General features: G+C 29.3%; 6 protein-coding genes across 9 annotated transcripts in view; 1 reads left to right on the top strand and 5 right to left on the bottom strand.

Moving 5' to 3' along the window:
• Window positions 1-17: 17 nt before the first annotated feature.
• Window positions 18-1,966, top strand: LOC124496388 (uncharacterized). The gene has a single exon (XM_047059906.2). The coding sequence runs from the start codon at window positions 90-92 to the stop codon at window positions 1,818-1,820; it is 1,731 nt and encodes a 576-aa protein (XP_046915862.2). The 5' UTR covers window positions 18-89; the 3' UTR covers window positions 1,821-1,966.
• Window positions 1,917-3,491, bottom strand: LOC124497284 (potassium channel subfamily K member 18). Its single transcript, XM_047060926.2, has 2 exons — window positions 2,735-3,491; window positions 1,917-2,664 (listed from the first exon to the last, which is right to left on the bottom strand). Exons 1-2 carry the CDS (start codon window positions 3,489-3,491, stop codon window positions 1,961-1,963), a joined length of 1,461 nt encoding a protein of 486 aa, XP_046916882.2. The 3' UTR covers window positions 1,917-1,960.
• A 40-nt stretch (window positions 3,492-3,531) lies between these two features.
• Window positions 3,532-4,716, bottom strand: LOC124497283 (uncharacterized). Its single transcript, XM_047060925.2, has 2 exons — window positions 4,309-4,716; window positions 3,532-4,221 (listed from the first exon to the last, which is right to left on the bottom strand). Exons 1-2 carry the CDS (start codon window positions 4,403-4,405, stop codon window positions 3,635-3,637), a joined length of 684 nt encoding a protein of 227 aa, XP_046916881.2. The 5' UTR covers window positions 4,406-4,716; the 3' UTR covers window positions 3,532-3,634.
• Window positions 4,717-4,788: 72 nt separating this feature from the next.
• Window positions 4,789-7,242, bottom strand: LOC124496840 (uncharacterized). The gene is made up of 4 exons (XM_047060402.2): window positions 6,251-7,242; window positions 5,889-6,187; window positions 5,729-5,831; window positions 4,789-5,667 (listed from the first exon to the last, which is right to left on the bottom strand). Exons 1-4 carry the CDS (start codon window positions 6,351-6,353, stop codon window positions 4,907-4,909), a joined length of 1,266 nt encoding a protein of 421 aa, XP_046916358.2. The 5' UTR covers window positions 6,354-7,242; the 3' UTR covers window positions 4,789-4,906.
• Window positions 7,237-8,284, bottom strand: LOC124497257 (uncharacterized). The gene is made up of 2 exons (XM_047060893.2): window positions 8,078-8,284; window positions 7,237-8,005 (listed from the first exon to the last, which is right to left on the bottom strand). Exons 1-2 carry the CDS (start codon window positions 8,244-8,246, stop codon window positions 7,392-7,394), a joined length of 783 nt encoding a protein of 260 aa, XP_046916849.2. The 5' UTR covers window positions 8,247-8,284; the 3' UTR covers window positions 7,237-7,391.
• A 3,857-nt stretch (window positions 8,285-12,141) lies between these two features.
• The window catches only part of LOC124496622 (uncharacterized), a 40,836-nt gene continuing 37,545 nt past the window's right edge, over window positions 12,142-15,432 (bottom strand). For 3 of the 4 annotated variants that reach the window (XM_047060158.2, XM_075732828.1, XM_075732827.1), the window contains 4 exons: window positions 14,615-14,932; window positions 14,215-14,546; window positions 13,536-14,136; window positions 12,142-13,420 (listed from right to left, as the gene is read on the bottom strand). In XM_047060158.2, coding sequence (XP_046916114.2) covers window positions 13,272-13,420; window positions 13,536-14,136; window positions 14,215-14,546; window positions 14,615-14,932 — 1,400 coding nt within the window. In that variant the 3' untranslated portion in view covers window positions 12,142-13,271. The remainder of the gene's footprint in view (window positions 13,421-13,535; window positions 14,137-14,214; window positions 14,547-14,614; window positions 14,933-15,432) is intronic. The other variant, XR_012832339.1, reaches the window with a different exon arrangement.

Below are 15,432 nucleotides of genomic sequence, written 5' to 3' on the forward strand. Positions count from 1 at the left end.
TTTCGAAAACCATTGTTCTCCGTTTTTTTGTCACTTGTAGATTTACAATTTTACAATAATTGATAATTCATCTTTTTTTTTGGTAAATCATGTTTTACGTTCCAGAAATTTTGACCCAAAAAGGTCCATTAGCGATTGTATGGTTGGCAGCTCATTGTGATAAAAAATTAACTAAATATCAGATTGTATCGTCAAATGTTGATGATTTAATCTGTATAATAACATCATCAAACATGAAGATTTCTTTACGGACCACTTGTGATCTTATAATTGGCTTATCAAAATTGGTCAAATTAAAGAGTAAATTTTTTTACATTGAATCTAATCGTACAACAACGGCCATCCATATGATGGCCGGTCAAATTAGTGGCCGTGCCAAAACTAAATCCCGACAACGGGTAATTAATTTACCAGATGATCAATTTTCAATCGATTTAAATCTGCCAGAAATTTATGAATTCATAGACATGAATCTACCAGCTCCTTCAACTTTGTTTCCACAATCATCTGTTCCTCTAGAACGTAGCGTATCAAGAGGTTCGATTACCATGCAGGAGATACCACCATTAACCGAAGATGAGCTTCGTTTGGAACAAGAGATTCATGATCGACTTTATGGTGATGTTAATTCGGTAGATTTCAACGAATTTTTTGACGATGTTTTACCGTCGCCACGTCCTCAGCAACAATCACCGCCTATTCCTATTGCTTCACCATCATCACCAGAACTGATGCCGCCGCCATCGACAATCCCAATGGAAATAGAATCTTCTCATGTTGATGCTCAACAAATGGCTGATGATCACACAATGACCGGAATAGTAACACCACCGTTGCCTTTTTTTCAGCCTAGTCCTCCACAAGCTATTGAAAAAACTGCAGAGAATGGTAGAACAAAACGTCCTAAACCAGAACAGAATTTATCTTCAACCATTGAAAAACGACGCCGTACTGATACTATTCGTTCTGATCGTGATCATCTTGGTAGTTTAGAATTGCCCGTTTTAGATGATTCGTCAATACGACATAAACCACGAGCACGTCCAATTCGAACTAGACGTTTTCGTCTCATCAATGATTATAATAATATGATTTCTGATAATACTATTCGGCAGAATATGCTTGAATCATATAATTGTTTAAATACATTGTCAAATGTTTTCATCCCGAGAAAGAAATTGTTTGATACTTGTGCTGATCTATTCAACCGGCCAGAAAGATCATTGGCTAAAGGTTTTGCTTTTCATTTTCAAAATGCTTGTCTTAATTCACAGCCAGAACCGGAAATTCTAACAACAACAATTGAAAGAATCAATGGTGATGATCAAGTTCCTGATATCGAAATGTCATCACATTTAAATGAGGATTTTTTTCAAGAAACGTTACCTGGACCACCACTACCATCAATTGAAGAATTACCACCACAATTATCGCCATTACCATCAATTCATGGTGATGATTATGTTCCTCCACAAATTGATTATGATCATGGTGAAATTCCATTGGCCAGAGGCGAACATACTGGTACAGATAATTATTCAATGCCAATGCCAAGCATTCCAGAATTCTCTACAACTGATCGTACAATTATTGATGAAAAATTCAACGAAACGTTAGATGATTTGTTTGCAACATCTGCAGATAATTTACAATTTGATCAGCTTAGAATTTATGATAATCGTAAACGTACGGCACTTTTGTATTTCTATAATCTGTTGTTGATGAAAAATCGTGAATTAATCGACATGGAACAAGAATCATCATTGGAACAATTTAATCCTATCTACATTTATCGTATTAATCGATCAGAAGCGATTTAATTTTCATTTTTTTTTAAAGATTTTTGTATTTTGTTTAATTTTTTTTTTAATTTTAAATTTTGTTTCAATAACTATCAATATTGAATCAATGTAAAATTCAATTTCATCATAATTTAATCAATCATTTAATAAAATTTCAATCAAAATGAAGATTTTGTTTTTTTCACATCATCATCAACGGGTATTATGCCCAAATTTTTTGCTATACATCGACATTTGATTAGAATTTCTTCTTGAACCAGATTGAATGACATTGCCAATAATGAAAGACCAATCATCATGTACATACAACAGATTATGAATCTAGTTGCACCACCATTTATTTGTGAATAACGTGCCGATCCAGGCACCAGATCACCAAAACCGATTGTAGTTAATGTTGTGAAACAAAAATATGCACCTTCAATTGGTGACCAATCTTCCCATAGATAAAACATAATTGTTCCTATGATAATATAACCAATGACAACCATAATTACTAAACAAATTGGAACACGATGTTCTTTTTTCTTCGGATATATTGATTGTATTTTATCATCATCATCATCATGATTATTTATAGTGGTGGTAGTTGTTATCATTTCATTTTTTTGATGGCCATTGATAAACATTGTTGTTTTCATTTGTTGTGGTAATTGTTGTTTTCTTTGGATTTGTGAATGACTTTTTATTGAACCATGGCGGCAATCAGAACAGCAAAAATGTTTGTACATAAATCGAAATGCATTGGCCATCAGATTGCCTAGATTGGCTAAACATAAAAATGTAATCGGTATGCCAATGATGGCATAGAATATGGTAACTATACGTCCAAGATCGGTTTTACAAGTTAAATTTCCATAGCCTGTTCAATATGATCAAATGTGAATCATTCATCATTATTATAATATTCAGAAACAAAATCAAAATCTTACCAATCGTAGTGATTACAGTGACACTGTAAAGAAGTGCACTAGAAAATGACCATTGTTCAACATCAATTATTGAATATCCATCTTTTTGTACGGCTTTTATGATTGTCTCTTCGAATCTCATGATACGTTCGAATGCCATTCGTTTCCAACGATCTGGATATACAATATTATTGGTGATTGTATAATTCCAAAGATCAAAAATACATTTTTTCCGTTCAAAATCCATTTTATTACGAATTTTATGTTCATTTCGTGATTCAATATGTACAAACATTGATGCACCGATACATGTATAGCAGATGACAAAAAAACATAGACCAGTTGTTGAGAATAGATGAGCGAAAAATATTTTTAGCAAATAAATTTTTCTTTGAAAATTCTGACATATCTGTTGTTTATTTTCATGTTTCAATCGAAAATTTTCATTAATAAATGATTGTAATGAATAATGAATTTTTTTGAATATTGATTTTGAAACATTATCATCATTATCATTATTGGATGATTTTGGCTCATCAACACAAACGTTATCACCATCATCATCATCATCATCATCATCGATAATATCGATATAGTTTATTGTTTGATCATACTGATGTTCCATTCTGGTATGACGATTTTTGCAAAATGAAATGAAAAATACAAAACTGAATGAATGAATTATCATAATCAAATGAAATGGAATGGAATCACTATGTAATAATAATAATAATAATGAAATGTTTTGATCATAAAAACAACACAACAAATGATCCATTTTGGATGAAATGTGGTAACAACAGCAACAACAACTTCAGTTTTTTTATGATCATTTTTTTTATTATAATGGATTTCAATCAATTTTTTTTTTGTATGAATAATAAAATAAATTATTATTATCGATGAATTTGAACAAAGTGTTTACGTAAACGACAAAGTGACCGAATTAATATTCCATCGTTTTTCAGCTTCCAACACGGTATTTTGAAAAGTTGACATTTCTTGAATCAATTTTTTTACCAATTCTTGAACTTCTTTTGTATTAGAATATAAATTCAATTGTTTTAAAGTATGTAAATCTTTTCGCATCATATTGGATAGATGAGAAATATGTTGTGCATCTTTTGTTGCAGTAGCATTTTCCAATGAACTAAGATAGCCAACATCTATACCGGATTGTTGAATTAATTGGTCAATTAAATCACTCAATTGAGGCATAGTTAAATCATTGCCTTGATCATATAGTTTAATAAGAAGCTGTATAAAAGTATTCATTTTATCCAAATCTTTGATTGTATAATCGACCAATTTTTGCATGAATGGATGATTAAGATATTGTTTATAGGATTTAGCACGTTTAATTAATATTTTAAAATAATCCAAAGATTCTGTCATTATGTTGTTATAAGCATTCAATTGGGTTTCTTTCAACCGTTGATGTGCTTGCTCATATTTGGCCACAGCTATTGTCAAGTAACTGTCAAATGTTGAATTTTTATCTTGAATGTCTTTTTTTGTTGTTTTGAAGAAAAAAAAACGATAAATAACCAATTGTGAAGTTAGTTTTATTGTGAAATTTATTTAAGAAATCAAACCTGTTGGAATAGAAAATGGTGAAACCATGTACGCTACGATGTAGCAAATAATCACCATGAAAAACATGGTCATATTAATGTTGCTTGATTTAGTCATAATTACGTCACGATCAAATCGATATAAATAATAATAAAGATAACGACGATTAGATGGTTTTGATTTATGGCCACTTTTATACTTTTTTTAAAAAAAAAAATTTCCAATTCCAATCAATAGTTTCCAAAGAAAAATCAAAACATCAATTCTATTTGAAACAAAAACACTTGATGATAAAAAGTGATCGTTATGTAAATGTATGTAGGATGTGTATATTTAAAAAAAATCGATAATTTATCGATTCAATTCTTATGATATTGCAACCATTTTGATAATAATAATTAACACTCAAACAAACAACAGACATCTTCTATGTCAATGAGATGATGATCACATGTGTGGAAATGAAAAAAAATTTTGTATCTTAGATTGGACCAAATGGATCGATTTCAACAATATTATATCATATTTTATTGTAAACAAGATTAAGAATAATAGAAATCATTATTAATAATATAGCCTTGGATTAAATTAAAATAATGTCAGAGAAAAAAAAATGATTCATTTTATCGAAGAAAAAGAAAAATATCTTGTTGTTGGTGTTGACATCGTTCTGTGTGTAGAATGATCATGATGATAATGTCGATAATAATCATCACCATAGTATTGTTTTTCCATTTCAAATAGACGATCTTCAACAAATCGAACATAGATTAACATTCGATCCAAATTATTTTGATCAAATCGATCGGAACGATGTTGATTAATAAAATCTATGTAGAGTTTAATAACCTGAATGAATTCATTAATTTTCGTCTGATCATTTCCTTCTTCATGATGTAGTTCAAGATAGCCATACATAGAACGTAATCGTTGTAATAGTTGTTCAAGTATTGGTGTAATTTGTTTACGTATCCATTCATTGGATTGATCATGAAAATCCCAACCAAATTCATCCAAAATATCTAGAGTTAAACGAAGTTGTTCACCATGTTTCCATAGTGTATCCGATGATCGTTCGACAAATAGACGAAATTCACGCATTTCATCTGAACGCATTATTCGATGCCTAATCTCTATCCAAATTCCAGTCACATCTATTCGTAATTGTATTAATTGTGTTTCTACTGTTCGCAGAATATGATTTGGATTGCTCGAATTTTGATGCGGATAATGTTGTCGTAATTTTGTTTCAGTTTTATTGGCCAATTCTTCACTTTGTCGTAATACACTTGTTAATATTTCTAACAATTCACGATATTGATCATCTGGTCTATTCGTAGTTCGATTATCCGGACGAGCAGTTGTTGTATAACGATTATCTATTATTTCAAATAGAAAAAAAAATCATCTATTGAATGGTAGAAATGGTAGATCACTTACCATAATATCGCAAACGAATCCGAGAACAGGCCAATAATTGTGGATTTTGTCTTGAATCAGCATTGGAAAAATATTTATCTTCAAGAGTCAATTGATAGTTTAACTAAATAAAACAATTAGCCATTTATTTGATCAATTACAATGAATAATTTATAATTACCGCAAATTGATTCATATAATTGATTGATTTATTAATTCTATATATATGATTAGCTTCAATAGGACATTTTTCGATATTATATTTACTTGGATTCTGGCATAGATCACCAACAATATTGGTAATATTTTTCGTACCGGATTGTAGAAATGTTTCATTATTGAAAAATTTACTTGAAGTGGTTGCCGATGCAAATGTAAGATAATAAGTAATAGAATTTTTATCCACTATAACACATTCATCATTGCTGGATAGTTGTTCATCACAGCCATCAACGTTTACTGAATAAACATTGTGAAGTCCTAGATAAATTTAAAATTTTTATCAACATTTCAATCATCAATATATTAATTTATTAAGCTTACCACAATCTTCATAATTCAAATTTATTCCCATTACCGAATGATAATTGAATATGATCAAAATGGTGACCAGAATAATGGTAAAATAAAACGTTCGAAATGCCATTGTTTGTGAATACGTTATTGATTATCGGCAAAAAAAAACGATGTCATTGGAATGATGATCAAAATATACTTTTTAAACCCGAAATAAATAAGAATCAAGATTTTTGTTTTCGTTCATATAGCTATATTGTCTTAAGATTTCTTTTATTAGAACACTTGACTTATTGCTACAGGTGATTATCAGCAAATAAAGAAAAACAATATTAATCAATCAACATCATTGAATTAGATTCGGAGAAAAAATAATATTGATAATACAAATGTAATCGAAAACAGTGTCATTGCCAAACAACAACATTTTTGCAACAATCACTATGAAATATTTGGTTCTTGCTTTTCATTCTGGCCTTGGCCATTATTATCGTTTGAAGTGTCATCAAAATGACGAAATTGATCGATCAATGTGAACAAGAGAAGAGATTGTTCTTTGCTAAATTTTCCCGGAAACATTAATTCAATAAATGATACATCTTTGGGCATTTCATTCAGAACCATAACGATTTCGGTGGGTGTTAACGAAAAATTCTGCTTCAATTCATTGGCTAAACATTTGGATCGTTCGTGATTTAAATTTTTGATTGCATCAGAAGAATTCAGTTTAATGTGTTTGTCAACATCTTTAAGGGAATTTCGAAATTGTCCAAATGTCGATTCTTTGGCAATGTTGTGCAATATTCGATCACAATCCGTTGATGATAGGATTTTATCGATTTTTGATGATTGTTCTTGTAAAATTTGTAAGGCACGATAATTAGGTATCAAAGAAATATGTTTAAAATTCGATGATGAACCGGAATCTAATTGATTATCCATGAAATGAATGTGATGAAAAATATAATCTAAAAAAAAGAACTGAAATAATGAAAACAACAACAACGACGACAAACAATTAGCAATCATGTGGTTTCGATTTATTGTTTCAAGGTAATCATCATTAGATGGCAGCAATGATCGGAATTTTTTTTTTTTTTTTTTTTTTGATAGAAAAAATATTCAAATTTTAATCGAAAATTTTCAATTGAATGTCAAATTCAGAAAACTAATAATTATAATTAATAACATTAGCATAATTAACACTGAAACGTTTTTGAGAATCCAACATGAAATGTTCAAATTTGGCCATTTCAGTAAAAACTATTTTGATTTGATTATAAACATCTTGTGGGTTATCAGTTATTCTTTTTGATTGCAAATCTTGTAGACGATCACGTAAAAATTTGGATCTATCATAAATCTGATCAGATTCAGGTTTTCGATTTTCACGCAGTAAAAAAGTTGCTTCGATCTGGGCTACATCAACAATTTCATCGATTACATCACTTAATCCAGAAATGCCTACATAATAGCTATCATCATCGTCTTCATCACCACCGATTAGATCACAAAGGAATGGAAAAAATTTCATCATTGATTCCATTTCATCCATACTGAATTGAGCTGATTGTTGCAAGAACGGATTGTCCACATGTTCGGCTAAAGATTTCAATCGTTTCGTTAATGATTTTAAATATGCTCGTTCATCCGATAAGATCATTCTCCAGAATGTTTGTTTATTATTTTCACTTTCTGGTGCCGTTTCAGCATGATGGCCACCATTACATGATGAATCGGTCAACATTTTTTCCGATCGTTCCAATACATTTTTAATTGATTCTATATTTTCCAATTATTATTGGCCAAGCATTAATTAAATTAAAAGGTAACGTACAAAATAATAATACTTGCCAGCTAACGGTGTGGCTGGTTGATTGGCCATTCGGACCCGTCGTTTGTACGAAATGATTGATGCTGATGAACTGATGATAATCATTGAATGAACAATAGAAATGATGACCAAAATGGTCATAATATTAGATAAACGTAGAGTCATTATTGAAATGAGTACGTGTTTCATGCGAAATGATTCCAATACAATCACAAGCAATTAGAGCTGTTAGATTTAAGTCCAATTTATATACAATCATTGTAATCATGATCTTTACTGTACTTCAGAAATCAAAAATCACGATCCGGATGATGTACTTGAATGTAGAGAGAATTTCTTTAATCTTTTACCGTTATCTATTTATAAATCGATGTTTTGAATTGTCATTCAATCTATAAATCGCATGGAAAATTATCGATCCATTTGATCCAATTGACTACGTCTTGGCAACAAATCATAAAAAAAATTCATTGTAATTCCATGTGATATTTTCCATTGTGATCTAAATTGTTTTTTTTTCATATCATTTCTAATGAATTCTAATTTTCAACAATCAATTTCACCACTAGATGGCGATATAAAAGTGATGATATTTGAAAAAAAAGATTGAATAAATAAATTTTTTTTTTTTTTTTTTGATGAATTGGCGCCAGTTATTATTATTGTTCATTTTTGTCATTGTATAGAGAACAAAAAAAAATGAAAAATTTACGATATTTATTGACACGTCATCGATCATCGATCATTGATCATCATTATGATTGTCATCAACGTTTAATCAATCAATCATCATCATCATCATAAGATTTATGTTGATTGATTGAAAATTAAAATAAAAATTGGCGCCAAATGATAATTATTGCAAACACAATATAAATATTTTAGACAAATGAAAATATTGACAATACACACACACATATATATATACACATATACATCGACTAGGTGATGAGAGGCTTTACAAACACGGATACCATATGGTTAATAATAATAATATTCCAGAACAAAAAAAAATTTAGGTCATCAAGTCAAGTGTCTCTGTGTGTGCATATGTAATGTAATGTAATGATCAATGTATGTGATAATCAATACTGGCGACCATCATCATCATCATCATCAAAAGTAATAATAATTTACGTCGTAAATTTTACGGAAAAATATATGACGAAAAAAAAATCAACAACAAAAAAAAACTTGTGAAAACAAATTTTGTTTACCAATTATCATCATTATTATTATATATGATTTTATTATTTTTTGTGATGCAAACAAAGTAATACGACAGTTTTTCCCTTCTCTCTCTTCCAATACCAGGGGGATACAACGATGATTTTATTTATTAGCCAGAATGGTCGAAAAAAAAACCAATGTAAATCATATCCAACAACAACAAGGATTTTCACTCGAAACAAATCCATTCATTCAATGAATGATCAATGATCATCAATGGCAGTCATAACAAACAGAGAAAAAAAAAGACTATGACCAGAAAAAAAACAAAACACAAATCAAACAAATCGGTACATTACATACAATATCATGATTGAAGTGAAAGTGATGTTTAGAAAAAAAATCATTCTGCTACACATTTGCTGCTACTTGAAATACGAAAATTTGTGGAAATGACCGGAAAAAAAACTAACTAACTGAGAGAAATTTGATGAAATAAAAAAAAATCCAATTATTATGCAGCATAAAATGTTGATCGTCATCATATATTAATTAACGTTTAGTTAAGATGATGACAAATTGTAATGATGGACCTATATATTTTATTTAGGAACAACTAGCAGGGAAATAAGAAAAATTTTATGTCCATGTTTGGATGAAAGAGATAAAAAAAGAGACAGAGAGAGAGAGAGAGTGGACGAATTAGGCCAATGACCAATTATCATAATAGATGTGTGTTTGTGTCATTATTTTTTTTTTTGTTTCGGTCAATCTTCATTATCGTTTTCGGTTTTCAATCAATACGCATAAAAAAAACCACAGAAGAAAAAACTTGTGTGGTCGTCGTTGCCGATGATGATCAATGTCAATTATTTTGACGATAATCATAATAATAATTGTCTGCTGTCTTGTCTTTTTGATTAGTAAATAGATCAATTCGACTTGTTTTTTGGTTATTTGTTCGGACAGTCCAGGCCAATCAGTCAATCATTTTTTTCTGTTTATTATAAAAAATTTTTTTTCTTTGTTTTTTTTTTTTTTGGATGATCTTGATCGTGATTATAAATGACCATATTTGTGTGCGTGTGTGTGTGTGCATCATGTGATTGATAAGTTCATTGATTAATCAATCAATGGTATAATTTAAAGATAAGTGAAAGTGTTAATCACAATGGGTAGTGGCTTTTGAGTGGAAAAAAAACAAAAAACAGGCACCGCCTTTACAAACATTTGATGATATTGAAATTTTTTCAATTGATCAAATTTGATTTGATTAATTATATGTCTACAATGTAGTTGATATGTGGGAAATTATTTATTTCTCTACTCTTCGATGTGAATAGATAGGATCCATTTGGGAATTTTTTTTTCGTTGACTTTTTTTCAGAAATCAATTACTGGGACCATGAAAATTTTTTTTTTTCAATTATCATTGCAGCCTTTTTTCTGTTCGCATGAATTGAACCAATTGTATTGTGTGTGTGTGTGTATGGGCCATCATTGACTGGAATTTCAATTAAATTCATCATTCAATCATTCAATGTATGACAAATCATTACGGAATGCATCATGTTCATTGAAATCATCAATAAGGTCAAGATCAATTCAATTCAATTCAATTCAATTCAATTTGTTTTGATTGATGAAAAAAAAGGCTTGAAATAGATTTAATTGAAAGTTTTTTGATTAATTTTATAGATTAGAAACATGTTTATAAAGCATTAAAATTAACGGTATATTCAAAAGAATCATTTCAATGAATTTATATTTTGTTATGTAAAAAATATGGCCACAAGTGAAACCAAGTTTATTGTTAGTCATTGTTTGTATGAAAAAATTCCATTTCATTGATTGTCGTCCATGTATTTGTTGAATTTTATGGCTAAACCAATTAATGTGATTTGTTTTCACGAATTTCTGCGACCATTGTGAACATGCTAACCATTTAAATATGATTTGAATACATTTTGTATTATATGTTGGAAGTGATGCTATTTGATAATACATAAGATTTATGAATAGAATGGTAGATATCATACAAAATATTCCTAATGAATTGATCATAGCCATTTTGACTTGTTTACTATAGAATACACATGCAATCATGGCCGTTGATTTGCTTATGATTTCGACGGCCAGTAAAGAAAATTTTGTCGATTCATTTAATTTAGCAATATTTGCATATAGAATAATGTATTCACGTTGAAATAGATTCCAGAATATTTTTTTCATAAAATATGGTGATTTATATCGCCGTTTAATGGATAATGACAAGAAAGTGAATAATTCTTTGATTTTTTCTCGATAAAATATCAAACAGAATAGAAAAAAAGATTCCAAACTGAAAAATTGAAATGTAATGTAAATCATGTCCATTCCATATAAAAATGAATAAGGAAAACTGGACATAAATTGAACGAAATTAATTCCAACGAGATCAAAATCAGAATGCTAATACTTAACATCAATAAAACAATTCTTTGATTATGATAAAGAATATAATTTGAATGATCAATACAAATATATAGCTGAAAGAGTAAAATTCATTCGAAATGATCGTATAAATATGAAATGAAAATTCAATACAAATGTATTTCGTTTGATTATTCAATAATATGTCATTTTTGATGTGATTTTTTCGAATTTCAATGATGACATTCGTATCAAATTTGTATTGTGCAGCATATATTAAACGACTTTTTTTTATAGGAAAATTATCATTACAGTAGAAAACTTTCAGAAAAATATTTTTCATTTCGTAGAATTTAAAAACTTTTTTTCAATTAATAACTCAAATTAATGGAATTCCTTATTCACAATGAAAAAAATTGATCGTTTCATTGTCTAAGAATTATGGTTGCTTAGCATATTATGACTAGAATTGAAGCCAAAAAACAAAGTAATGATTCGGGAATTTTCGGGAAAAATTAAACTTTTAATTTTATTTTCATTTATTTATAAAGAAAATTAATCAGTAGTGAGAGAGAGAGAAAGAGAAATAAAATGAAATGTAAATGAAAATGATAATAATAATGAATAATAATGATCATCATGATCAATCAATAATTGATGAATGATCGATCTCTCTGTCCATTTGTGTCTGTGTGCGTGTGTGTGTGTGTATGTTTGAAATGTCAGATTAGAATGAATGAGGAACACATGCGAAAAAAAAATTGAAATTGAAAATAAAAATTAAAGATTAAGTTCATGGATACACAGGGTTACATGACACATTGTTTTTTTTTCTCTGTTTGCTATATGTGTATGGTGAGGTTCAAATGGAAATTTAAAAAAAAAAGCAAAACAAAAAAGAAATGAAAAAGAAAAATGTACAAAATTTGTAATAAATACAAAAAAAAACATGAATTCCATACACACACACACGAAGAGTCAATAGAATTTTCAGATATTCTGAATTGACACAAAACATTGAACAACGAATGATGTATCCAAACGAAACGAGGCCAATCAAATTGCAAACAATGAGAGAATAGCGATGACAAAACAAAAATCAAAAAGAAAATCAAGAGATCGTAATGAATTCGTTTTTTTTAATATTCAAATTCTGTTGGCCATTTGGGAATTATTATTTTCCACGTTGTTACGAATTTTGCGTGTCATGTATAATGATGGTGTTTGATGATGATGAGGTTGGATTAGATAAGTGAAATGAAATGTGATGAAAAAAAAAAACGAAATGAGGTGTGTGTGTGTGTGTGTATGGAGAGGAAAAATGTTATTGAAAGAAAAAAAATTGTGACTGGATTATTATCAGAATATTTATTTTAAATTCTGTTATTGGCGTTTAAAACTTTGTTGAATATTCTTACAAAAAAAAATTCTACAATCAACTGTGTGTGTGTGTACGTGTCTATGTAGTAATCAGAAAAATATTCATTTTCATATCTGTTGTTTATATCATATACAAAATATTCAAAAAAAAAAAAAGAAAAAGAAAAACAATAATAATAATATTGAATAACGCGGATAGTATAGGATAGGAAGAGAGAGAAAGAGAGAGAGAATCATGTGATAATAGTTCGATTATTTATCAATATTCGATGTATTCATCAATTGAACCTCTTCCGAACAATTTGATTGATCAAGGCCATTAGCATTTTTCTGTTTTTTCATTGAATTTGATGATTTTTTTGCATTCAAATACATTTTTTGATTCTTTCGAGATCGATATCCTAAGTAACAATTAAATCAATAGAAAAAAAGGATTAAAAAATAAAAAAATTGCATAAAATGAATTTTGTTGTTGTTGTTGTTGTTATAAAATTTATTCATTCATTCATCACTTACTTATAATCAATATGGGCACAAGAATAATGATGGCTAAAATGACCAACATTGTCGTCAGGATTGCAAATGTCCATACTAATCCACTATCATGTGAATTATATGGACCACGTGCAGATGCTTCAGCCAATTCCGGTGCAATCGATGATGACAGATGTTTATTGTTGACATAATGTTGTTGTTGTTGATGATTATGATTATGATTTGCATAAATGTTTACATTATTTGGATCATCACGTTGATGATCAATATCATTTAAACTTGGTGGTTCATTTTCTTCAGATATTGGTATTTCTTCCTGTTCATCATCATCATCATCATTATCATTATCATCATCATCAATACTGACATCATTCCTGTTTGGTTTGATATTATCAATTGTTTTTGGTTCATCAATATTATTCACTTTTGGTGGTAATGGTAATTTGGTTACAGTTTCTGGTTTCATTGTCGTTGTTGATGTTGTCGTAGTCGTAGTCGTCGTCGTCGTGGTGGTTGTTGTCGTTGTCGTTGTTGTTGTAGTTGGACTAGCGGTTATTGTTGATGATTCATTTTCCAATTCGGTTGAATTGTCATAACAATTTAATAATTCACGTATAGAACCCTAGATGATAATCGGTGAAATTAGAAAAAAAAATATTAAAATTCATAATTTCTTTTCAAAGAAAAAAAAATCAATCACCTTTGGAATGAATCGAATTTCATCATGTGGATTCTGTTCATCGAAATTTGTCCATATAAATTCCAATATTTCCATATTATCTGTTAAACCAAATGAACGATGTTTAGGAACAAAATTAAACATTCCAATTACAAATTTTCCATCAATCATTTGATCATTAAGATTTTCCCATGATGATGATTTTTGTTGCCTATCGTTTGTAGTGACCGTTAATTGTTTACGAATTATACGTTGTGATAAACCGGTCATCGTATCATATACAGAGAAAAATAAATCCGATTTATCCGATACAAATAATCCAGAACGATAGTAAAGATTGCCAGATTGAACACCTAATGATAATGTTGAACAAAATTGATTAATGGAAAAACATTCATCATATTCAAATGAATCAATTTACCATTTTGTGATGGCCAAAATGATCCATACATAATGGAACCTTCACGTTCTAACATATTAATATCTAAACCGGTACGATTTAAACGTGTTAACAATGTTGAATCCAATGATTTTCGATCCAATAAACGTAATTTGCCATCACCATCATCATTAAGATCATATAATGCAAGACCATATGAACGATCTTTATCAATAATACGGCCACCGATAACAATGTGTATACGTTCAAGATCATGATCATATTGATCACCTTGACATATGTCTGAAATTTTGCATACACCATTTAAACTGATGACAGTATCAATCCAACGGAAATTATCTATTAATTCATCACCATCATCATCAAACACGTGGCAAAATATGAAAAAGAAAAAAAATCAATTATTAGTGATATGAAGAAAATAAACATGGAAAAAATCATTAAAGCAAAACGAAATTAATTTAAAAAATCAAATCATTATTGACTGAGAATTTTCAAACACAATATATTTCTCGATCGATCAATGATAATATAATCATTTTAAAAATCAACATAAACAACAACAACAACAACAACAACAACAACACTGGGAAAAAAACGTTGATGATGATCCAAAATGATCATGAAAATGAATGGGCGTACATGGGTCACGTATCATTTTCGAATCATCATCATCATCATGATTATTATTATGATTATTAAGAGAAAGTTTTTTTTCTACAAAGTTAATTAACCCTGACGAAAACCGATGACTATCGCAACAAAAATATGTTTGCCGCCAATGTGTGTGTGTGTGTGTGTGTGCGATTCGGTAATGTCAGTGGCAATATAAGTAAAGC

This window comes from Dermatophagoides farinae, chromosome 7 (genome assembly GCF_024713945.1).
Source record: "Dermatophagoides farinae isolate YC_2012a chromosome 7, ASM2471394v1, whole genome shotgun sequence".
Lineage (NCBI taxonomy): Eukaryota > Metazoa > Arthropoda > Arachnida > Sarcoptiformes > Pyroglyphidae > Dermatophagoides > Dermatophagoides farinae.

Bases quoted from the DNA above. Each gene is read 5' to 3' on its own strand.
- LOC124496388 (XM_047059906.2), top strand. From the start codon at position 90: ATGTTTTACGTTCCAGAAATTTTGACCCAAAAAGGTCCATTAGCGATT.
- LOC124497284 (XM_047060926.2), bottom strand. From the start codon at position 3,491: ATGGATCATTTGTTGTGTTGTTTTTATGATCAAAACATTTCATTATTA. The intron at 2,665-2,734 runs GTAAGATTTTGA...CATATTGAACAG, and splicing joins CACTGTAATCACTACGATTG to GCTATGGAAATTTAACTTGT.
- LOC124497283 (XM_047060925.2), bottom strand. From the start codon at position 4,405: ATGACTAAATCAAGCAACATTAATATGACCATGTTTTTCATGGTGATT. The intron at 4,222-4,308 runs GTTTGATTTCTT...CAACAAAAAAAG, and splicing joins ACCATTTTCTATTCCAACAG to ACATTCAAGATAAAAATTCA.
- LOC124496840 (XM_047060402.2), bottom strand. From the start codon at position 6,353: ATGGCATTTCGAACGTTTTATTTTACCATTATTCTGGTCACCATTTTG. The intron at 6,188-6,250 runs GTAAGCTTAATA...AAATTTATCTAG, and splicing joins TTTGAATTATGAAGATTGTG to GACTTCACAATGTTTATTCA. The intron at 5,668-5,728 runs GTAAGTGATCTA...TTGAAATAATAG, and splicing joins GATTCGTTTGCGATATTATG to ATAATCGTTATACAACAACT.
- LOC124497257 (XM_047060893.2), bottom strand. From the start codon at position 8,246: ATGAAACACGTACTCATTTCAATAATGACTCTACGTTTATCTAATATT. The intron at 8,006-8,077 runs GCAAGTATTATT...TGGAAAATATAG, and splicing joins ACCAGCCACACCGTTAGCTG to AATCAATTAAAAATGTATTG.